The 25,865-nt window shown below is 41.1% G+C and overlaps 1 protein-coding gene across 1 annotated transcript; it reads left to right on the top strand.

Annotated features, from left to right (window-relative positions):
* Positions 1-584: 584 nt before the first annotated feature.
* Positions 585-7,515, top strand: vbp1 (von Hippel-Lindau binding protein 1). The gene is made up of 6 exons (XM_006807057.3): positions 585-709; positions 2,407-2,531; positions 2,790-2,856; positions 4,942-5,040; positions 5,193-5,331; positions 6,677-7,515. Exons 1-6 carry the CDS (start codon positions 629-631, stop codon positions 6,751-6,753), a joined length of 588 nt encoding a protein of 195 aa, XP_006807120.1. The 5' UTR covers positions 585-628; the 3' UTR covers positions 6,754-7,515.
* Positions 7,516-25,865: the final 18,350 nt, after the last annotated feature.

Genomic DNA, 25,865 nt, shown 5'->3' with positions numbered 1-25,865 from the left:
GCATTACTGCGCAAAAGTCTTTGGCCATCCCTTCTTTTTTATATTTTGTGCGAGAAATGAAAGATAGAATCATTTAATTAAAACGTGAAAAACTCTATATATAGATGCATTTTTGCTTGAATAATTCATACCAGTGTTATGTGGCTTATCAAATAAAAAACAAAAATCAAAAGCATTCCACTGGAAATGGTCTGGTTGAAGGGCTGGATTGAAAATAAATGAAAAAGCAGCCCATTTCCAGAGAATAACTCAGAAAGCCTGGAAAACTGTTGCTCAAGAGCACTTTAAAAATTACAAGAAAGTCTGTTTCCTTGGAAGTAATATATAGAGAAATGAGGGATGACTACACTTTTTTCACAGTACTGTAATTATGTTTTGTTTAGTTGGCTGAATTTATATGTGTCTTGAATGCTGTAGACATGTTACTAACACTATTATAAATCATCAATAATGTATCATTATTATGTGTGAGAATAAAAGGTTCTTGATTCAAAAATACTCGGTGAGCCTTTTGTGTTACTCCAGTTGCAGCCTGCGACCACTAGAAGCAACAGAGTCTTGTTTCCCCGCTTAAGACGGTTGTACGCATGCTCGTACGTCAGGAAGGAAGGAGTATCCTCTCTCCAAGATGGCAGCGATCATAGACAACAGCAATGCCGTAGGGGCGACAAAGAGAAAGCACCTCGGTATCCCAGAAGCGGTTTTTGTGGTGGGTAAACCCGGACATTTCTCGCTGAGTCGCTGGTTTGACTTGTTATTACTCCGCTGAAGAAACACTTGTAGCTGTAGCTTCCGGTGTGCGGGTGCAGCATGCTGGCTAACAGCTAAGCTAACAGATAATCCTGCTGTGTGTGCAGGCTGGGCGGCAGCTCGTTTCCATCTATGGACATCACTGCATTATTGTCACTATGCCTCGTTTCCTCTTTAGGCTTTAGGTCAGTTCATTCAGTCTAACTGGAGGCTGCTTTGGTGACATTAGCCTCATCCGTGCATAATCAGGCAGTAAGATGAGCACATTTAGATTTAAAGTGTATAGTGAATACGTCCGAACATGTATGAGCTACTGCTCTCAGGTGTCCTGTCTCCTGACAGTTGCAAATACAGCAGAAAGTTAAGCGTCACGTGATCTGCAGGTTATTTTTCTCCTTTAGGATGGGCATTATATCACAGGGCCCACTGCCGTGTCTTCAATGTGTTTGTTTCATGAGATCAGCAGTTCAAAGCTCCACCGAAACTAGAAAATATTGATCTTCATTTACTGAGAAGCAACTTAGGTGATTAGTTTTCAGTAATTCATCACTTATTTCACTGCTAATCTTCACTCATGTATGTCCTTTGGCCTTTGCTGAGCAAATACAGACAATTAAAACTAGAGTTGGTCTGTCGCTTACAGGTTGAGGTGTGGTTGTCTGGTAAAGTATCAGTCACACATATACCTACATGCATGTGCATGTCAGAGCACAGTGCAGTTCAATGTACAGTCTCCATCTCCACCTGTCAGCCACCACGTCCAGCTTTGCTTCCTGGATGTGTAATCTCTCCGTTTCTGCTCCCTCTATCCCTCACTCACCTGTAAGGAGCACATGTACATTTCTAACCGGCTATCAAAAGCTGAACATCAGATTCACAGATATTATAAATGTGATTTTAAAATGTGTCTGTTTCAGATTTTTATGGTGGAAGCAGTTTGAGCTGTTGCAAGTCCCAACAGATCTTTGACAATAAAAGCCTTGTCAAGAAACAAAGTGTTTCTGACCAGTAAGAGTCTAAGAGGCCTTTAATTTGAAAGACATGGTGCTATGAGATCTTTAAGATACATGGGGCCCAATTATTAAACATCTTGATAGTGTAATAAAGTAATTTCTAAAGTTATAATGTTGTTCTTTCTGTAGTTGCCTTTTATTTGTCCTCATTGACGTCCAAATCACCAGCTATTCCATAACGTACAATGGTTTTTGTTACAGAAGAGTTGACTTCATAAGTTTCTTAACATTAACTTACTGAAAACGTGGCACGAAGATGCCGTTCGAAAAATTTATTCTGAAATGATTCTGCAATTTGTAGACTGTTGAGCCTCTGCCTGTATTTAACCCTGAGGAAATCTGCCTCTCCAAAATGCTTCTTTTATACCGAATCTTGTGACTGACCTGTTGCCAGTGAACCTAATTAGTTGGAAAACTTTCTTTCTAGTACCACTATTGTCGCCCTCATCCTAACTCTTTTGGAATTGAGGTAGTACATAATCTCTCCAGTGTCCTGGTGCCCAAATCACCTCGCTCTCATGAGGCATCCCAATCTGATGCCTAAACCAGCTCAACTGTTTGCTTTCTGGTTTATTGTTATTGTTTAGTTCATTGTTAGTTAATCTTGCTTAATGCTTTCTTTCTCTCTTGCCTGGATTTTCAGGAGGATGTCGACTCTTTTATGAAGCAACCCGGCAATGAGACGGCGGACGCGGTGCTGAGGAGGCTGGACGAACAGTACCAGAAATATAAATACATGGAGCTCAACCTGTCTCAGAAGAAACTCAGGTGACACCAGTGAAGGAACACTTAACCTTGTTGTTATTGGCTTATACAGAGTTTGACAGAGGTCATTAGAGTTTGGTGTTAATATGGGACATCATCAGCTGGTGGACATAATTTCTGAGTGATAATCAAAGATTTGGACAGATATTAAAGACATTTAGTGAGCTATTTAATGGAGAGCATCAGCAGAATTTAGAAGAATAAGGACACACACCACACATGCTTCATAATAACATCCAAATCACATCTCTTTGCTTGCAGGTTGAAAAACCAGATCCCTCAAATCAGACAAACGCTAGAAATCCTACGACACATGCAGAAGAAGAAGGTGCGTACGGTTGTTGTGAACCAACTTTAAAATGTTACCATTGTGTGACACCAGTGTAATTATGTGTTGAGCCTGTTGTAATTTGACTTGATGTTAAGTGAATCAAACAAATAATGGTTTGAATTCATTTATAGAGATGCCTGTCAGGTCAAAGGTTATTTCTGTTGCACATTTTAAACAACCTCAGTTGACCAAAGTGCTGTACAATTTATACAAAATGTACACTGTATACAACAGTCGCAAAATCCACAATAAGTATAGACAAAAAAATCTAAAACAAGTAAATTAGACTGCATTTGCATGATTAAAGACAGAGTACTCTGCTCAACTAGACCCAAAAGCAAGTGAGAACAAATAGGTTTTTAAAAATGATGGGCAGCTAAAAGTTCTGTATCCACTGAGACTCTTAAAACAACTGGATACTGAAATCGACTGGAAGCCGGTTTAAGGCAGCCAGTACAGGTGTAATGTGATCGGTCAAAGTGACCTGCTGCATTTTGTACAGCTTGTTTGATCAGAGCTAACATGTAAGAGTTATAACAGTCTAGACGAGAGGTAATAGAAATGTCAAATATCACACCAAGGTTTCCTTACAGGTTAGAGGTTAAGAGACCAATGGCACTGTCATACCCATCTAACAGGTTGGACTGTCCAATTACAATAATTTCTGTTTCGCTTTTGTTCAGATTAATGAAGTTTCTCTCCAACCACGATTGTATATCTCTGAGACAGTTCACCAGTGCCTGAATAGAAGCGTAGCTGCTGGTTTGTATAGGCGATGACCTACATAGCTGTAGGTTATCTGCAAAGCAATGAATAGCGATGTGGAAATGAAAGAAGATAATGGGCCCCAGCACAGAACCCTGAGGTACCCGACAACTAAGTGTGGACGCAGAGGAAACTCCCGTCTTGCAGATGTGACTGTATCCATTTAAGGGCTGTACATTTAATACCAACACACAATTCAAGCCGTGACAGACGAAATGCCATCATCTACAGAGGCGCATCATATCGTCCATGATAACAACAGTATAGATTTTTATGCAATACAAAAATATTATCCTAGGATATCATTGCTATAGCAACGCAATGCTTTTAAGTCCCCTAGTGAAAACGAGAACTGAGTGTCAGCATATATACATTTTAAAAAGATCTACTTCAACAATAGAATAAAATAGAATAGCCCTTTATTGTATATGTACAACAAAATTTTGGAAACCTCAAACAAAGCACAATACTGTGCAGAGTACGCAAGAAAACTGTCCCTGCTAAAGGTGGAAACCACAAACATGTTTCATCACTTCATGCAAAATCATACTATTGAGTACAGACATGTTACAAAGAAGGAGATACTATATATAAACAAATGGCTCAACCAAGTGTTGCTAACTGCTCTCCATATGAAAAAGGCAGAGGAAGCAGTGGCTGGAAATGACTGATGTTGTAACTTTGTGGAAAAGCAGAGCTTTAAGCAGCTGGTGAAAACGCTTGATCCAAGTCAAAAAGTCCCATGTAGAAAGTATTTTTAGCTTTACTGTGTGACAGTGTTGTGCAGCTGCTGGAAATATTACACGGTTAAGTTACTTTAATTATTGTTAAACTAAACATTGAAGCAATCATACTGCACTTTACATCCTTACATCACACATCAGCTCTACTGTTTACAAATGATCCAACATGGTATTGATTATGTACATTTCAAAGCCAAACTCTTAGCTCTTTAAAACACAACTTCATCAGTTCAGAAATTATGTAATTCAGTGTATAAAAATGTATCTTGTTAAAAAAATAATAGTTTTTTTAAAAGGACCAATCTGCACATATTTTATTACACTTGGTTAAATAATGAGCCAATAACTTAATATTTTATCACATTATCAGTCAGGCCACTTGTCAAATATGTAAATAACACAGAAATAACTAAATCTTTTCATGTTTGTCTGACTAAACCACAGAGACTTCTTCATTTAACTGTGAGATTGTCGAGTTCAAAGCGGTGGTGATGCTTGAAGGTCGGCCAAAGTTAAAATGTGTGGCAGAGAAACTGATAATGAAGCACCTTTAACCAGGTTTGCTTTCCTTCAGGAAACCACAGAGCCAATGGAGACACACTTCCTGTTGGCTGACAATGTTTACTGCAAGGCGTCAGTGCCACCCACTGAAAAAGTCTGCCTATGGTTAGGGGTAAGTATTCTCAGTGAGGATTTTATTTCAAGGATAAAGCCAAAAAGTAATGAATCAAAAATGTCTGTCTTGTGGACCTTATTCATAGAAGTGTTAATTAGATGAAGCTCAGCGTTTCCCTTTTTTTCCACCCTGACGTTTTCTCCTCACAGGCAAACGTCATGTTAGAGTACGACATCGATGAAGCGCAGGCTCTGCTAGAGAAGAACCTCTCCACGGCGTCTCGCAACCTGGAGACGCTCGAGGAGGATCTGGACTTCCTGCGAGACCAGTTCACCACCACTGAAGTCAGTATCCTTCCGCAGCGTAGCCCGCCCAGGCGGAGGTTACACCACTGATGGCACTGACAAAGCTCTCTGAAGCAAATATGGTTCACTTTTTCAGTTAAAAATGGCGACATCTAGTGGCCAAACTACTGGTTTTCCATTTGTGTGAGTGGAGGGCATGACCTCACACAGTACTGCTGGTGTTGTTTCAGTGCAGCTTATTACACACAGGATTTCAGTTGTTATTTGGAAATGACTTAATGAGTATAAATGATTCACTGTTTAGAAGAAAAAGCATCGATTCTTGAGGTGCATTCACCATAAAGTGAAAGTAAGTTGCCTCTGTCAGCTTTCACTTAAAAAATAATGTCCAGACTTAAGACTGAATGTAACAAATAAACCCAGAGGTAATCACCAGAGCTGCAAAGATAATTTAATAAACAGCTTAGGCTGCTCAGGCATGAGTCACTGCTCTCCGGTGTTTTTTAGACCAGACGATTCATTGAGTAACTTGTTTGAGTGATAAACCAATGATTTAAAAAAAGAAAAGAAATATTGGTTGATAAGAAACACAGCATGAAGTGGACCATGATAGATGATAAACGGCAGTTTTGCCCATTAAAAACTGAAAATAACCTTCAAGATGATCCTTTAAGGGAGTAAACCCATATGAATCGCTCCCTGGAAGTCCCTGCTGGTCACCAGCATCACTTCACTGGGTTCACTGATTTCTCTATCAAACTTTAATGAGAGGATGATGAGAGCTGGGTCTCTGGTTATGACCTTCAGTACGCTTGAAGGTAGATCATCAGCTCATGAGTGTGACTGGAAGCTCCAGCTGTGCGAGTCAGACCAAAAAAATGTATCCGGTTATTCGAGGTCTAACAGAAGTGTACAACATGACTGTTTACTGCTACTTGTAGTGATAGAAAACCCTGTTTGGTGCTGGGCCAGTCCCAGAGTCACAGCCTCTGAGACACAATCATAGTGAGTCTGTGCGTCTGGATGTTCCTGATGTTGCACTGTAAAGTGCACGGCCGACAGACGTTTAGATCTGCATCTCTGCAGACTTCGCCAAAGGCAATCAGCCACAGTTCATAGAGTGGGAGTTAAACGCCGTTATAGAGGACGCCTGCGATAAATATTACAAAATAATATTGTTCAAAATGAGCAACCAACCAAGAGGTAATAATTACATGAAGTCGAATGAGGGCAAGATGTACCTCTCATCTCCTCAGTTTACAGTCGACCAGACACAGCAGGTAAGGGTGACAATGTTTTGTAATGTTGGTAAACTATTTCACGACTCCAGATCAAAACATCAATCCAGACGAGACCTCTGTTGCTCCTTAACTCACTGCTCCCTCCAGATATGGCACGAGTCTACAACTGGGACGTGAAGAGAAGGAGCAAAGAAAACCTCCTCAAATCAGCAGACAAGTCTTAATATCGACGGGACGGCGTCCACACCACCTTCTGCTAAATATCTCTCCTTAGTCAGTACTAAAAAGAAAAAAAAACTTTAAAAAAAACAAACCCCGTCCCCCAGACTCACGTGTATGTTCACCCCGGAGCTCGGCGCGTAGAGGGGGTGTTGGAAATCTTTCCTCGAGCTGCGGCTTGAAGTTGATTTCCAGCGTGCCCTCTATGCTGCCAGCCTCCAACTTCCACCAGTACTGTTTTCTGTTGATTTGTTACTTTTTAAAGTATTTTTTCAAGTAAAAACTAACAAAAGCAACGAGGCAATTTTTGTATTCTTTTTAAAGATTTGAGTATGTTCTTGTCATTTTATTTGATTGTTTTTGGCAGATTGTGAGCGAGGGCTCTCTCACATCATCTTCTCTTTGCATTTTCCCTCCTTACTGACCAGATTCTCCTGTTTTTTAGTTATTCTTTTTTGCTCCTCCTTCAGCAACATTCACATGCAGGACTTTAAGTTTCTAAAACCACGCTGTGAGTAGAATACAGCTCGTAGGAAAACCATCATCTCCACAGGAGACAAACAACACAATAAAGTTAGTTTGGACTGTAGTCCTGCTTCACACCCACCACTGCTCCTCCTCCGTCCTTTGACCTTCCACACTCACCCATCTCCTCCTCCTCCTCCTTTTTACCACTGTTCTGTCTGTATTTATTTGTCTCTCACTGTATTCATTAAACGATGAATGAAGTAAAAGGAGAACACTTGGGCAAAGAGATGAGACCTTGACCTGGTGCTGTGTGTGTTTTTTCAGTAGAGAAAGAAAGTGTGTAAATAAGTGCAGTGAAACATGTACGAAGGCCAACAGGAAGCGATTCAGGGAAACAAATGAGCGTCTGAGTCTATTATAGTGAGCTGCTTATGTTAAAAGAAGCTTCAGGTACAAAATAGCCGCTCAAATAGTAGAGATCTTTTTAAATGGGGCTCTTGTTGAATATGCAATAAACCTATAAGAAAGAACTCGAACAAAAACTAGTTGAAAATTGAGTTTTATGGATTTTTAGTGTGTTCACACTTCCTGCATTGATATACCAGCATTAGTAGCCCCTCCCCGAAAATAATGTAGCATCTGCACTCAGGGGTGGATCTAGAAGGGTGGCAAGTGCCACCCTAAAATGATCCCTTGCCACACTAAAAATGAATATATTGCATAGTGTTCCCCCCCCTCCACCATTTACAAATAGTAGGACCGGCTTTTTTCTTGTTTTCAGTAGCAACCGATGTTTATGATTGTGCCAGAGCACATTTTGAACAACACCACGGGAATTTTCCTTTTTACACAGGTGGATGGATGTTAAACTCTGGAAATGGAAGGAAGGTGAGTGTTATTAACCCTCTGTGGTCCACCGACAGGCTGCACCTCCAAATCACATGACTGATGTAAGCTGACATTGCAACAAGCTGCAGCCACGCTGACTATTTCGGCCCACATTGAAAGTTCGGACTTCAAAGTTTTTAAATTTTAATTACAGGCCAGTAAATCCAGAGTTATGATAATATATATATAAGCCACGCTTTTTTCTAAATACTGTCGTCACGTTTTTGTGTGTGTGTGTTTTAAGCGTTTTGTAAAGACAGCGCGAAAACAGTAAAGAAAGGAAAAAAGACACTTCTTTCCTATCGGTGGAAAAATGCACCATGTCGACCAATTTTTTAAAAAGTCAACATGTGGGATTTGATTGTTTAGAAAGAGGGAGAGTTTTGGGGGTGACGGTAACGGCAGCAAGACAGAGAGAGAGATTTGTAACGTTTAGTGTGGAGTGTATACTTAGTGTGTTGTGTAGTCGTTGTTTTGTTTTGTGTGTCAGTGAGGGCACTAATGAATGTCACAGAGGCACATTTGCAACGTAAACACTGTCACTAAGTAGAAAACCAGCGGAGTGATACACCACCTGTTGTCAGGCCTGCAGGTTTATCCCTGTGCTGTTCTGTCTTTTGGTGGAAAAACTTTTTTTTTACTGGCACACATCATTTGGGCGGCATCTAATTGCGACACCTGATTGTTCTTTCATTTTAGTTTTAGTAATATTTTTAAATGGTTGTACAAAATGAAAAAAACGGCAGGTGTATTGGCTGCATTTTTAGATAAATAGTTGTATATGTTTACAAAATGTACATTTTATATTTGCATTTCAAGTTATAAAAATTTACTCTTTGTGTGATTTCAGATCAGTAATACTAATGCAGTATGTCAGTAAAAAACAACTAAATTCAGTTGAGCTGAAAAGATACCAAACAAGGCAAGAGGAAAAAAAATAAAATTAAACAATTTGAGGGTGAAATACAAACGTAAACTCAAAAGGAGTCAAAATTTCAGACCTCAGTGGGTTAATCCAGGGCTGGGTATCGTTAATGATTTTTAGAATCGATTCAAATCCGATTCACAAGGTCCCGAATCGATTCGATCCACGATTCGATTCGATTCGATTTGAATCTGGGAAATTTTTGCCTCAGACAGTCAGTAATATTATAATTCAGATCAGTACATTTACATATTTTTGTATCTATAAAAAGAAAGCTGACACTTGCGAGACTTTATCAAAGGTGTAAGCATCACAGCAGATGCCTTTGTGTCAAAGTAACTGAGGATAAAACACAGAAAAACATGAAGGAGATTTTCCTGGCCTGGGATTTTATAAAACTATTCTGCAGTAGATCAAAAATGAAACCAACCCATTAATCAACATATGAACATTACCTGATGCTGCTAAAGTGAAGCAGAGCAACGTTACAGCGGTTTTATTAGAGACACAGCTAAGCATTTTGCAATTTTGCATAATTTTAAAAAGTTTAAATTTGTTCAGAAGCCTAATGAACAGCAGAAATTAGGCTTTCTTTTCGGAAGTAAGTAAAAGGAAAAAAACAGCGGCCGACAGTGCTGCAAACAACGGTAGACTTGCAAGCGAATAACACAGAAAACTGATTTTTAGACGGGAAACTGTTCTTGAAGTATACAGAGAAAGCCAGAGTTGTGTTTGAAGTGTGGTGGAAGCAAAACAGCAAAAGTCAGAGGGAATTCATGACGATGTTTTTGTGAAGCGTAGTTTGGATCTTCTTTTGCTGCTGGTTCAGTCAGTAATGTTTGGAGAGAGATCAAACTAACAGCTTTAGAATCAGCGCAAAAAGGGCGTAAACACAAAGCGCGGACCTACCGAAACATCAGAATCAGCGAGCTGTCGGCTTTCGACCGTATCCGTGCTGTCGGGAGAGAAAGGCGACATCTCACTGATTCTGATCCGTCGGCGGGTCCGCGCTTTGTGTTTACATGTTTGTGCAGAATCCGTGTACCTGCTCTCATTTACTGTTTTAGCTGTTTGGTGTTTGTCAAAATTTTGTGAGGTTTAACCTGAGATTCTGGCGTTTCGGGCAAAATAAATTATATTAAAAAATCGATTCAGGATTTTAATGAGTCGATTTCACGTTATCCAAGCCAGAATCGATTTTAATCGATAAATCGATTATCAAAACCCACCCCTAATCCAGACCTTCCCAATTGCATGGGGGGCGCGGTATGAAAAGGAAAAAACAAAACAAAAACAACAATGCTTGGGCACTGCTAGCACGGGGCGCCTCCACAAACGCAAAGCAGGAGATGAAGCATCGCTGAATATGTTTCCAAACCAACTTCATTCTAAGACAAAGACTAGAAAATATGGTGAAGCATATCTTCCCTTTGGTTTCACCTGCACAAGTGCCAAGGTAGGTCTCCCCTGCAGAATTGGTTTTCCCTTCGTCGGGAGCAGCACTGGGTTCTTCAAATCACGGACAAACAGTATCCCACATTCTTGATTTTTAGTTCACAAACACTTGTTGTAATGATTAAATACTCCTGACATTTTGGAGATGTTAGCTCTTTATACAGGAAAGTTACAGTGGGATATAAATAATATCAGGCTGATCCTGCCATGATTTGTTCCCCCAGTTCAAATCACAGACAAACAGTTATGTTTTTGAACCCTTTTGGCAGAGGGATTGAAACATGTATTGATAGCAATGTTGAATATTATTACACAGGAAAAAAAACAACTACATGTAAAATAATCACACCGTGACGCCTCTGCCTTTCTAAATGGAGGGACATTAACTGTGTGTATATGATTAACAGTATTTCGTCTCTATCTGCCATTCTGCAATTCATCTCATGTAAACAATAACGTGGCGCACAGCATGACGTGAAAAAAGGGACATACCTCCTCATCCACAGTAAACGCAAAAAAGGAGTTTTTAAAATCTCAGTTTTCGGTGATTCGAAACGCCGTCTATGTGTGGACAAAACAAAAATACCCGTGTAGGTGCGGACGTAGCATAAAAGAGTTAGTAGTTTATTTTCTTACTACCTGTAATTTATTGCAGATTACTTGTATTTGCTTAATTGTTTACTAAATGTTTGAGGTGTGAAATAAACCGCAATGGAGCAAAATATGGGTGTGTGTGGTTGGAGGATGTGTTTGTGCATGCGTGCACGAGGGGGGGTGCGAACATTTTTCTTGTAAAACAAAAGGGGGCCTAGCAAAAAAAGTTTGGGAACCACTGGGTTAATTCAACAAATCGTGAAAAATGAGGTTTAAATTTTTGTTCATGACAGTGCAGCTTTCTGACATTTTGTGTAATTTAAGCATGTAACAATGTGATTTTTTTCTAGCAAAAAACTGTGTAAAACTTAAGTTAGACTTGCGTTTGTAAATGAACCGCCCCATGTTGTGTAGCTTTCTGGATTTTATACTTATTGGGCTACATATTTATTTATCATACAGGCTATACAGTACATAGCATCAAAACTCACATGTTTTATGTAACTGAAGTGTTTAATTATGTGGGCTACAGACAATAATTAAGTTATAGACTTTATTTACATGAAAAACGTGTATGCTTACTGCATTTGAATTATTTTAACCATATATAACCACCTGCATATGTGTATGAAAAAAAGGGCTTCGATTTTGCCACCCCATTTGATTTCTTTGCCACCCTCATGCCACCCTAAGAAGATATCTCTAGATCCGCCCCTGTCTGCACTGAAGCACTTAAGATTTAATGGAAAAGAAACAGAGCTGATAACATGCAGTCTGCTTACAACAATAAAAATATTTCATGTCACTGTTTAGTTGGAGTAAATAAGCTCTCACATAAATTGTTTACACTTCTCAAAGTACAGGACTGAGAGCAGTAGATGGTGGACGAAACTGCAATTAAATATATGAGGGAGTCTTTGTTTTCTGTCTGTATATAAACCAGTAGCTTACACTGCTGTGTAATATCATTTACCAGTGCCTACAATGCTGCCTCTTTCAGTTCTAAGATTTTGTGTGTCGTGATCAGTGTTGGGTAAGTTACTTTAAATTAGTAACTTAGTTACATTACTAGTTACTTCTATCAAAAGTAACTCAGTTACTTCAAGTTACTCATTACTTTCAAAGTAACTAGTTACTAGGGAAAGTAACTTTGGTTTTACTCAGAATTCTCTTGTTAATGTGTTGCTTCCATAACTTTGACAGTCTTCTAGCTTGCTTACTTGCCACAAGTGCACTGTGCCACCTACCAATAGAAAGGAAAAGATAATGTGCATATTTCCACGAGAGAAATCCCACGCCTGGACCGTCATTGACTGCTGCCATGATTCTAGCCTACATCACAGCACCATGTGCGCCTTTTACATCCAACACAAAAAATGCAGTCGTGGTGCTTTTGATTGTACTCAGAACTCGGAAATTCTGCCTTCTGAATAGGAAGATGTAGGTAACACCAGATTGCAGATGAGCTGCATACAGGGCTGGACTGGGACAAAAAATCGGCCCGGGCATTTTGACTAGAGACCGGCCCGCCATTATAGGAAAAATCATAAAGCCTTTGATTGAAAACAAACGCTGTTGTGACAGTGATGTACACTGTTCTGATGGTATATATGCATCAATCTATCAATCGTTTGTTGTAAGATTCAGATAATTATTTAATAAAAGCTAGATATTTTAAATGAGAATAAGAAAGTAAATGGTAAATGGCCTGTATTTGTATAGCGCTTTTACTAGTCCCCCCTAGGGACCCCAAAGCGCTTTACACACCCAGTCATCCACCCATTCACACACACATTCACACACTGGTGGAGGCAAGCTACAGTTGTAGCCACAGCTACCCTGGGGCAGACTGACAGAAGCGAGGCTGCCATATCGCGCCATCGGCCCTTCTGGCCAACACCAGTAGGCGGTAGGTGAAGTGTCTTGCCCAAGGACACAACGACCGAGACTGTCCGAGCCGGGGCTCAAACCGGCAACCTTCCGATTACAAGGCGAACTCCCAACTCTTGAGCCACGATCGAAAGAAAAGTATTTCTCCCTGTTAATGCCCTACCTGGCCCCCCTGGCAAAACTTTGCTAGATCCGCACCTGCAAAGTTACCAGCTGTCAGCTACATAGAAAAGGATCCTGGTGTTATTTGTCTCTCAGAAACAGTTCATAACTTCCCTTCAACTCATTCATGTCACCTAAAAGGTAAACCTGTTTCTCCATCACCTGTTCAGCTCTGATGATTCAGTGAGGACATCTCGTGGTTTCATCTTCATGTTTCCCTCTCACCAGATAACCAAACCGATATCATGACCAGCAGCTTTTTTGCAGCTGTGGCTCCAGCAAACATCAGCTGATACTAGAAATTAATATTAAATAAATTCTAACAACTGCTGATCAAGCTTAAACGTGCTGCTGTTGTTTAGCGCGACATCGGCTAGTTTCCTCCTTCTGGCGCAAAGTGGGCGATAAACAAACAAGAGAGCCGATCAGCTGATCATTGATCAGTTTTCATGATTGAAGTAGAAACGGGAGAGGGAGGGGGGAGAATGAAAGAAGAAGAGGCAGCTGTGCAGCAAAGACACAGAATAACTCCAGCTTTGTGCCTTTTTCATTGTAGCTGAATTACGGGACAAACTGTTCCTTTTCGCCTCAATAAGAAACGCGTAATATTTTCTCTGAATACCAGACGGGACGGTTGGCAACTCTAATAACTTATGAACAAAATAAAGTTCAACATCAGTAACATCATAGCACCCACCCAGCTGTATAGAAACTCCATCATGGTCCATCAAACAGATGACACGTTACATGGTGTAATCACAAATAGTATTATTAAAGTATTTATTTAACAACTGAGTAAACTCTTCACTCCCTCTAGAGGAGTTGAGAGGGTAAGTGCTGCTAAATTAAATACACTTTAAAAACGCAGATGTTTCAGCAGTTTGCTGGTCTGGAGCATTATTCCTGACAATGAAATGTGTCAATAATGATCTTTAAAAAAGCAAATGTTGCTGCCCATCAGTCTGGGGAAGCTTTTAGGGCCACTTCCAAACTGTTTGAAGTTCATCATTCTGCAGTGAGAAAGGTTATTCACAAATGCAAAACATTAAAGAGTTCCCACAATCATTCAGGAGTGGACATCCGTGCAGTTTCACCTCAAAGTTAGACCGTGCAATGCTCAGAGAAACTGCAGAAAACACCAGCCCTACATCTCAGTCTCTAAATTTCAAGACAGCACAATTAGAAAAAGACTGACAGAGAATGGCTTGTTTGGAAGGGTTACCAGGAGAAATCCTCTTCTTTCTGAAAAGAAGCAGCACAGCTTCTAGGACAGTGAACAGATGAGCCCAAGGTGGAGATGTCTGGCTCTAAAGCACAGCTACATGTGACTCAACCGTGAACTCTGTTTACAAAGTGTTCGAGAGTCAAATGTGAGGCCATTCATCTGACTGAGTGATGCAACAGGGCAATGATCCCAAGCACAGCAGCAAACAGATGAATGCCTGCAAACCTCAATGGACTGAAGCAGCAGTGCAAAGAAGAGTGGGCTAAAACTCTCCCACAATGATGTGAGACACAGACAAAGTCATTAGTGATGTGCCGGTCACGAACGAAACGGCTCTTAGAGCTCTTTGAAGTGAACGACGCGAGCCTGCTCCTTAATGGGAGCCGTGGAGTTTTTTTTTTTCTCTCACCCTCTCTCTCGCACTTTTTTTCCGCTTCACTCCGCACGCAAGCCTCGTGCTTTGCGCTGGGAAGAGGGGCAGTAGTTACACTCGCAGTAGCACAGTATTAAACCCGATTCTTTGATCCCCATGATAGAACAGAGAAAACCCGACTCAGAGTGGTCAAAACATTTTATATCTCTTTTTATTCAATCATCTTCTGGAAGAGAGAGACCCCTGCACAGCCCAAACGCCAGTTGCAGGATCTCTAACATTAGAATCATAAACTGTGTCTCATATAGGTGTTATTTTGGTACTTTACACGTCACAGTTTCAATACAAACATTGCTTATATGGCAAAGTTCCTCTTTCCTGTCTGGCTTCCTGTATTTATTAATATGCTGTACAGCTCTACACTTCCTGTTTTCAGTCTGGGTGAGCACTTAGTTTGTGAGTCAAAAGTGGCAATAAGAAAATAAGGATACTAAGGATATATTAATTACATGACAACAGGAACAGAGTGGGAGGGAGAGACAGAGAAAGAGAGTCAGGGACAACAACGTCACATTAGAAAGGTATAGTAATCATCCACAACTATTTTCAGTTGCAGATGATAAAGGATTCTGAAAGTTTATTTATGCAGGTCCATCTGACAGAGAATGTGCATCTTCGTTTTGTTTTCATATTTTTTCATGTTTATATTTAATTGTGTTGTGGTTTGCCGTGTTTTGTGTTGTTTCACTTTAAATTTGTTTAAAAGGAAAAAGCTAAAAATTGAAATAGTTAAAGTGTCCTACGACGCACCACCCGTGGCGACTTAGCCCCTAGGATACGGATGGCATTGCTTAATGTCAGGTCGCTGGTCAATAAGACCTTTCTCTTAAATGACTTCCTCTCCACTAATGGGATTGATGCTTTATTCCTGACTGAAACCTGGATTCGTCCTGGTGAGTTCATCCCTTTTACCGAACTTCTTCCGTCGGACTGTGTCGCTTTTAGCTCACCAAGGCTTACTGGTAGGGGTGGCAGCGTAGCCTCGGTCTTTAAATACTCTTATGCAGTTTGGCAGCTACCCTCACCTACCTACTCTAGCTTTGAAGTCCAATTATTGGAGATGACTGCATCCACGACCACACTCTGCATGGTGGTTTATCGACCGCCTAAATATAGCAAATATTTTATCACGGACTTTGCTAATCTCCTAGGCTCCGTTCTTTTTAAGTATGGTTGTGTTCTCATTGTCGGTGATTTTAACATACACACTTGTTGTAAGGATGACCCATTTGCTAAAGACTTCCTTGCTTTAACTGACTCTTTTAACCTGGCTCAGTGGGTTAATGACCCAACGCATGTTAAAGGACATACTTTGGACTTGGTTTTCTCATATGGTCTGGACATTTGTATCAAGGATATAAGTGACGCTGGGATCTCGGATCATTTCCCAGTTATATTTGATACTGGCTTATGCACTAATGAACTACATCCTGCGGCTCCCCTTCGCCCGCTACATGTAATTAATGCTGAAGCGATGTCAAACTTCTCTATGTCTTTCTTGGATTCTGCATCTGTCACTCTCGACTGTTGTTCTTTTCGCTCGGTTGATGACTGTGCTAATTCCTTGTTATCGCTATTTTCTTCAATCCTTGATACTGTTGCCCCAATTAAGATGAAGCGCCCTAGAACCTACTCTCAGTGTTGGCTTAATGACACTACGCGTGTGTTGGCGTGCTGAGAGAAGGTGGAAAAAAGATAAACTTCAGGTTTCTCATGACATGCTACGGACTAGCCGCTTAAAATTCCAAAGTGCTGCTAAAACAGCCAAAGCGTCCTTCTTGTCCAAAATCATCCTGGCCAATGACCATAACCCCCGTACCTTATATAAAAATTTTAACTCTGTGGTTAACCCTTCCCCGGACATGCCTTTAGTTTATTCTCAGGCTCTTTGTGAGCGATTTCAAATTCATTTTTTAGAGAAGGTCTCATCTCTTAAGTCCTCCCTTCCCCCTGTTTTATATCCTCTCCCCATTCCTGAGTGCATTTCAACTTTCCACCAGTTTGAGCCTGTGTCACTTTTGATTCATAAGCGGCTAGTTGTTCAAATGAATAATACTGTGCTTGACATTCTTCCATCTCGTTTAGCTAAGGACTGTTTTGATGTAATCGGACCTAGTATCCTATTTCTTATGAACTTTTCCTTGCTCTCAGGCTGTGTTCCTTTGGCCTTTAAGCATGCTGTAGTCCACCCGATTCTTAAAAAAAGAAACTCTGACTGTTATGACCTTTCAAACCGATCTCTAAGCTTTGGTTCTTGTCCAAGATCCTGGAGAGACTAGTTCTCTCCCAGCTCCAGGCATACTTGGACACGAGCAATATTGCTGAGAAATTTTAATCTGCCTTTAAGCCATTGCATAGCACTGAAACAGTGTTGGTTAGAGTTCTTAATGATATTCTTGTAATCACTGATACTGGACGCTCTATGGTCCTAGTTTTACTGGACCTCTCTTCGGCCTTTGATATGGTGGACCATAACATTTTATTACTAAGACTTGAGCACACTGTGGGTATTAGAGGCACTGCCCTCGACTGGTTTAAATCATATCTCGCTGATAGATCCTTATCAGTTAACTTAGGCACCTTCTCCTCTTCCTCCGCTCTGTTGTGGTGTGCCTCAAGGATCGGTTTTAGGCTCTATTCTCTTCTCATTGTATTTGCTCCCTCTAGGCGCAATCTTTGAAAAATACAATATCGCCTTCCACTGTTATGCCGATGACATACAGATCTATTTTGAACTTACTGACGACCTTGCTGTGTCCCTGCACTACTTTCAAGAATGCATGCGGGAGGTCAAAGAATGGTTCCTGAGTAATTCCCTCGTTTTAAACAATAAGAAGACTGAGATTGTGGTGTTCAACAGTGAACTCGTGCCCAACTCTGTGCTGCCCTGGGTTCCTTTGCTAGCTTTTCTTGTGACTATGTCAGTAACTTGGGTGTACTGCTGGATAGCTCACTCAAACTCGATAAGCAAGTGTCTGCTGTAGTGAGATCTAGCTTCCACCAACTGTGCCTTATCTCTAAGGCTAGGCATTATGTTCCGCATGAGGACCTGGAGAAGCTTATTCACGCTTTTGTGACCTCCAGGTTGGATTATTGTAACTCCTTGTACTACGGTCTTCCCTCTTCTCTTCTTCTTAGACTGCAAACAGTCCAAAATGCAGCAGCCCGCCTCTTGACTGGTACCAGGAAATTTTGCCCTATTACTCCTGTTCTAGCTAGCTTGCATTGGCTGCCCATAAAGTACCGTATTCAATTTAAAATATTACTCCTTACATTCAAAACTATTAATAAACTAGTGCGAAGTTATCTTAGTGAACTTCTCAAATCACATACTCCTGCTAGAACACTTAGATCTGCCACTCAACTACTTCTGACCCAACCCAGATCTCGGCTGAAGTCCCAGGCTGACCGTGCGTTTGCTCTGGCTGCCCCGGTACTGTGGAATACCCTTCCTCTCGACCTCCGCACATCTGATTCCATTGCACTGTTCAAATCACGACTAAAAACCCACTTATTCAATCTTGCCTTTCCCTCTAGTTAATATTTCTTTTATGATTTTATATCATGCACTTTTATGCTCATTTAAATTCTTGTTTGCTCTGTACCTGTTGCTTTCCTATGTATCAGTGACAGCTACCTGCTTGCATACTTAGTACTTGCTTTGGTCCTATTTCTATTATCCTCCTCCTATTCTCTATCTTACTTGTTAAGCATCTTGGCATAGCCTTGGTTTTTAAGTGTGCTTTATAAATAAAGTTTATTACTATTATTATTAAAAGTTGAAATGTGAATAGTTGGTTTTTGTATTATATGATTTATTTATTACATTTTATGTGGAGTGAATAAATAAAAGTATATTTACTGTGGCCCCTAGAGACAAAGCACGTAAAAACTCCAAAACACATAAAAACTCAGAAGCGCGTACAAACTCTGAAGCAAGTAAAAACTCCAAAGCACGTACAAAACCCAACAGAAGTGCTCCAGGATGCTAGTCGCAGTGTTGAGCTTTTGTTGTCTAGTGGCTACACAAGCCAGGAAGTAAGGAACGACCGGATTTGGTGTGTGGTAGTAACAGGTAAATGAACTTTTTTTTTAAATTATTTGAATAAATATGAGTGCTTGTGTATAAATACACAAACAATACACATATGCTTTCAATTGTGTACTTTAAGTGATCTAAGTAGCTCTGTTTTGGAAGTTCAGTTCATGCTAGAAATGTGTTTTGGAGTTTGTACGTGCTTTGTCTCTAGGGGCCACCGTATATATTTATATATAAACATATATATTTAAAACCATGTTGTTGTTTTTTTACATTAGTAATTCCTTTTGTGCATAATTTTATATTGTTGTTAATAATAAATTAATTAAAGCAACAAAACAACCTGAAGAGCCGGTTGGGAGCCGAAAGAGCCAGCTCTTTTTAGAGCCGGAAATCCAATCACTACTCTTCTGTCAGCACACAAATGAAGCTTCAATTCAATTCAATTCAATTTTATTTATATAGCACCAAATCACAACAAAAGTTGCCTCAAGGTGCTTTATATTGTACAGTAATCACTGCAAACTAAAAGGCAAATAATCAATCAATCAATCAATCAAAATTTATTTATATAGCACATTTAAAAACAGCAGTTTTGATCAAAGTGCTTCACAAATTAGGAAATAAAAATAAGACAAATTTACCAAACAACAACACAAGACGAGACAAACATAGATTTTGAGCAATTTTTTTCATCGCTCAAAAAAAGCGTCACACTCGCGGAAGCCGGTATACTCGCCGAAACGCAGTGCATTTATCGAGACTTTCAACCCCAGGTAGGCCAATTATGGATCTTCGGATCCACATTATGTCGACAGCTGTTGTCCACCGTAAACTATGTTAAAAACAAACACAGCTCACGCCTCACAGATGACAGCTTACAGTCCTGCGTGAAGATGAAAGCCCCGCTTTGCAGACGCTGTGCGCAGAGGTTTAGGACCATAAGTGCCATTGAAAACATATCACGGCAGACCCGACGATGTTTGCATGAACACGCTTTTCAGCATCTCTTTATTGACCACTTTTCACACACGGTTGCTGTACGCATACAGCCGGCTGTAGCTTTTCAGCTCACAGCCCGACAACACAACAGCAGAGAGAGCACAGACTTTAAGGCGGCGAGGTGTGATTGTGGGTGCCGCTCAGGTGCGTCCGCCTCCCCTGCAGCGGCGCTGCAGACCACGCCCCGCCACACACATTAACCTGGTAAAATACATATTTAGGCAGAATTTTGCAAATATCTATTTTTTTTTAGCAGCATAATGCTTTTTTTCCAATTACTTTTTAAAAGTCAGGTCAAGGCTCCAAAAGCAATATAAGGCTGGCGGCTCACAACAGTTTTTGTTTGCTACATGGATCATTTTTGTTCAGCTGGGTGTCTTTCCTTTTTTATATTTCTTTAAGAGTTCAAAATGTGTTCATTACATAAATAAAATGTAATTTTCTCTGTAACTTCATGGATTTCATAAGCAACACATCTTAGTTGCTCTTTGGATTCTTTTAAAAAGCAGTTAAAAAGTTTTTTGTTCAAACAAGCCTTTTGTTGATCTACGTATTTTATATTCTTTACATTACTTACATTTGATCTTTTACATTGTGTATAATGTCTATTGATTGTATTGTTTATTTTAATATTTGTGTACAGTGCTTTGTGACTGCCTGTCTGTGAAAAACACTTAATAAATAAACTTTACTTACTTACTTTAGTTGCTCACACAAAGTATAAAGGTAAAAAAAAAAAACAATATATACAATGTTATCTTCATTTTAGATTTCAAAAAGTATTTGCGGCTCCCAGTGTTTTCTTTTGCGTGGAAACCAGGTCCAAGTGGCTCTTTGGGTGTTAAAGGTTGCAGACCCCTGGCCTAGACTGAGGTTGCATTAAGAGCATCTGGTTAGAAGATCTTAGTGCTTTTATAGGATTATACAAATGAAGAAGTTCTGTTAAATAACTAGGGGCAGTGTTATTTAAGATTTTATAAGTGAGTAAAAGAATTTTAAAATCAATGCAAAATTTCACAGGAAGCCAGTGTAAGTTAGCTAAAACTGGAGTAATATGATCATGCATTCTGGCACCCGATAAAAGGCGTGCAGCAGCGTTCTGTACTAATTGCAAACGGTAAAGAGAGGAGTGAGGGAGGCCTAAATAGAGAGAGTTACAATAGTCCAGTCTAGAGGTAATGAATGCATGAATAAGCTTTTCAAGGTCCTTGGGGGAGAGGAAAGGCTTAGCTTTAGAAATTTGATGTAGGTGATAGAAGCTAGATTTAACCACAGTACACTGTAAACCCCAACAGTCTACCTGAGTTATAAAGTTTGTGGATATAACAATTGAAATTCCTCACAAAGTTGAAACAACTTAAAACTTGTCTGTTCTGTTAACAATTCAAACAGTTATAACCTTTTTATTTCCTTTTTAGGAGGCACCTGATATCAACGTGAAACGCACAGCAGTGCTTCGTGCCCTTCCTCTATACCTGCGGGAGTAGGACCCAGAATTCTTTAAGACATGTAATGTAAGTGTATTTTTGCATCACTTAAATTCTGCCAGTGAGATAAAGTGCCATGGATTTTTTTAAATACAATTTAATACCCCAGCAGCTACCAAATTGTACAAGCAAAATACCCTCTCTTTACAAAACCCTCACACACACACAAACACACACACACAGGGTCAGGAGCAGGGCACAGGCGTATCACAGCACTATGGCTACGCTGCAGGTGGCCCCAAAACCAGGCTGAAGTCAAGATTTAGTTTCTTTTTGAGATAAAGTCATGAAATAAAAAATTACTTTTTTTTTTAGAAAAATAACAATCATACAAATTATGTAATGCAAGAAGCTAACGCGTTAATGTACATTTTTCAAAAATGTAGAGTACCCTAACTCGTTACAAAGTAACCCACTACACTGCTGAATGTTTTGCTAGATTACAGGTCATGCTTGTCTCATTCTCTCAAACCAACCTTACTTATTTAATTGGGGCGATCGTGGCTCAAGAGTTGGGAGTTTGCCTTGTAATCGGAAGGTTGCCAGTTCGAGCCCCGGCTTCGACAGTCTTGGTCATTGTGTCCTTGGGCAAGACACTTCACCCGTTGCCTACTGGTGGTGGTCAGAGGGCCCGGTGGCGCCAGTGTCCGGCAGCCTCGCCTCTGTCAGTGCGCCCCAGGGTGGCTGTGGCTGCAATGTAGCTTGCCATCACCAGTGTGTGAATGTGTGTGTGAATGGGTGGATGACTGAATGTGTAAAGCGCTATACAAATACAGGCCATTTACCATTGATACCGTGTCTATTCCAGGGGGATGCATTGGATGAGTCGACCCTCATTGACACTCCAGTTGCCCTTCTCGCAGTTGTTACCAACGGCGCTTCCCAGTCCAGTCCATTTTACTGGCTGTTGTGGTGGAAGGTGATGCGTGATATTCCCAGATTTGCAGATGCATTTGCTGTATTGTTTGGCTTGATCTATGCTCTGCATTTAGACTATCCCAGGAAGCTCGTTCACACATTTACCTTTGTCCAAAAAATCTTCATGGGGCTTGATGACAGCAAACCCCTGAAACCCCTGCCCACATGCTCTTAAGGAATATAAGGCAATGTTTGTTTAGGACATGCACTCTGTTACTGAGCACTTTGTTTGAAGCACTTTATTTAAAGCACTTTAAGTTTACTACAGCCTTTGGGTGGATTTAACTCCACCGGTTTACCTAATTTTCCTATACGTGACTGCCTGTTCTGGTCATTTGGAAGCTGATTGTTTTTCTTTGTACCCATTTTAAAAAATTGTTTTTCATTTCTATTTTTAAAAAAAGTGATTAGTATTTGACTTTTTGTTTTGCATTTTTGTGTATTTTGAGAAAGATGCAATTAGGACTGATGTTGTCCTTTGTGATTTTATAAAAAGATAAATGTTCTACACTGAATTTATAATGCTCACTTTATGGTGCCCATGTCCATGTTAGTGGTTTTCTAAAAACATTTGTGATGTTTTTAAATTTCCATGAAAAAATGTTAAATAAACAAAATGTAAAGTAACTGAATTTCTGTACTTTTTTTTAGTAGTCTACACTCAAACATTGAAACATAAATATATTTTAATTAATAATCATATCATTTCAGTTTAGGTTGTAATATAATTGCATAGTGTTGCATCAAAATAGTACAACTACAAGAAACACAAAAATATTGAAATTAAAGTAGCTAGCTGCCCAGCAGGCACCTTCGGCTCAGTTTCCAGTGTCCTCGCTACCTGTAGCTCAGTCTCCAGCCCCGACCGCCACTCAGCCGCTCTCACAACCAGAATCACTACAACCCTTACTACAGTCCATAGCTCAGTCACTAGCTCAGTTGGTAGCCCAGTCATTAGCTTTGTCATCAGCTCAGTCTCCTATAGTTCAGTCTACATTAGCACAGTCTCCAGTATCTCCTGTAATTCAGGCCTGCAGCGCGGTCACCCATTCAACAGCCCCCAGCGCTGTCTCCTGTGTTCCCATCTGCTAGCTGTGTTCCCACCCAGCTAGCAGACCCACTAGCTGGGTCTGCTATTCAGTCTTCATTTCTATCAGCCACTTTGCCATCCGTTATCTCAATACAGGGAGAAAATCTAATTTCAACTCAGGGTGTTTCTCATGGTTTAGCTGCTTTTGGCACAGTTATCCACTCCAGGGCTTCCCCAGAGGCCAGGTCTCAGCCCCCAGCTGATTCTGGACCCCTGAAGGTTAAGCAGTCCCCTGAGAACTGCACTGTGTTAGTGCTAGGCAGAGTCAATGCCCTGAGCAGCTTCAATCACCTTCGTGTCAGCCAGAGGACTCCATGCCTGCTGGCTTTGTGATAGCCTCCGCTGGAGGGTCCAAGAGACCACTCCGGCCTTCCTCTCCTGTCTCTGCTGGAGGGTCCGAGGGGCCCGTTCAGCAACCTGCCTCCCAGGGACCCGTCCAGCTTGCAGCGCCACCACCTGCGGCTTCCACACCGTCTCCTACAGTTTCTTCATCCTCGCCTGTTCCGGCATCAGTGTCTTGATCCACGCCTGCAGCGTCGGCATCAGCTTCGTCTGGTTCCGCAGCTGCCATACTGCCGTCTGGTCCTGCCTCGTCTGGTCCTGCCTCGTCTGGTCCTGCGGTTGACTTGCTTCTTCCTCGTCCACACCTAGCACGACCGGCTTTTTCTCAACATCACCGGCCACTTTCCAGGACACTGGCTGGGCATCATCGCCATCGTGGACGACCTTCGGACCAGCTCTGTCACCGCCACCACTGCCTTCCGCGCAGCCGGCCCCATGAGCGGTTCGGACTCTTGTGCTGTCGGCCTCCGGGCCGGCCCCCCGAACTGTTCTATTTTAGACATCTGTGCGGCTGGCCTCCTAGTCGGCTCTCTGAACTGGTGTTGGACTCAGTTTTCTTGGGCTCCAGTGGGGTTTTTTGTTTTGGGACGTGGTAGTGCTCCTGTTCTGTTTTCTGACCTTGTGTTTCGAATTAATTAATTAATTGGACAATCCAAATTGCCACTAGGTGTAAATGTGCGAGTGAATGTGAGCGCGAATGGTTGTCTGTCCCTGTGTGTTGGCCGTGGGACAGACTGGCGACCTCCAGCACCCCCCTCGACCCTGAAAAGGATAAGCGGAAGTGAATGGATGGGTGACTGTGTTTTTCAGGGTTTAGTTTGTGTTCCCTCTGTTTGGTATCATCCCTGCCTGGGTATCCCCTGTAGTGTAGAAGGTCTCTGTGTTAAGCCCGTGTCTCTGAGTCTGTGTCTTTGCGTGTGTGTGTTTACTGTTTTACTTTGAAGGTCTGTGTCTGATCTCAGTGTGTTCAGTTTACGTTTCCCCATCTCGTCAGTTGTGATTTCTCCCAGGTGTGTTTCCCTCCTGTCTCCCATCCCCTGATTACTGCTGTGTGTATTTAAGCCCTGTGTGTTCTCCTGCTTGTTACTGGTTCGTCTGCGTTATTTGGTATGTTATGGTTTGCGTTATTCTCCTCCGTCATTCTGTGTATTTCCCTGTGCCTCCCTGCATCTCTGTTTCTGGTTAGTTTCTGTTAGTTTTCCCAGTTTCGGTTTTCTCAGTTTCATGCTCACCCTCACCGTCTCTATTGTATCTTCATTTGGTTAATAAACTCACTTGCACCAGAGCTGTTGCATCTTGGGTCCTTAATAATTCTATACGGCTCGCCTCACGAACCGTGACACATCAGACTTAATGCCCGGATAATCCAGTTCTGAGATCCTTCCTAGACGCCTTAACGCCCACTCAAATCCTGGGCCATCTGACCTCAAGAAATCACATGATAGGGTGGGGCCAGGTTTCACAATGAGCTCACCCGAAACCCTGCCTGATTGTGACCCACACCCATTTTCACACCTTGGCTCATATGATTAGGAAGAGGATCATTAGGGGATCCTTTTGTCCCTCTTTGGGGGGATACTCCCACGGGGCTAAAATCTGGGACTCTCCACCATTTGACCTTAGGACTGAAGAAGCTTCTCGGATGAGAGGTGAAACGTCTTCAAGCAACTTAAAGAAGTCCAAACGCTTTTCTTCCAAGCTCCTTAGGCTGCTCATGATAGGTTGACTAATTCTGCTGAGAACGAGGAAGGAGATGTTAAAAGACGCAGTTTAAAAAGATCATAATTTAGAAATATATTATGTAAAAATATATCAGGAACAGTCTAATCAGCCGGTTATAGCATGTGATGGAGAATGTTAACAATCAGTAACATGTACATATCTGAGGTCTGACCCTCTGACTGTCTGTGTGGAGGGAGGAAGATGACTCACATGTGGACAGGTAAGGAGACGGGACTCAGTTTTCCATTTAATAAGTGACTATTCGGGTTGAACTGTCAAAGAGACACTACACCATGAAACGACTGTGTGTGTGTGTGTGTGTGTGTGTGTGTGTGTTTGTGTGTGTGTGTGTGTGTGTGTGTGTGTGTTCAAAGAGTAAGTTTCATTTCCTAGTAAGCGCGTCATTAGTCACTGGGTGTGGTATGGAAAAAACGGTTGGCTGTCACAGAGGAGACCTTACTTCTCTACCAGCTGACG

This window comes from Neolamprologus brichardi, chromosome 3 (genome assembly GCF_056152115.1).
Source record: "Neolamprologus brichardi isolate AB-2024 chromosome 3, ASM5615211v1, whole genome shotgun sequence".
NCBI lineage: Eukaryota > Metazoa > Chordata > Actinopteri > Cichliformes > Cichlidae > Neolamprologus > Neolamprologus brichardi.
This window is presented reverse-complemented; position numbering and strand designations above follow the sequence as displayed.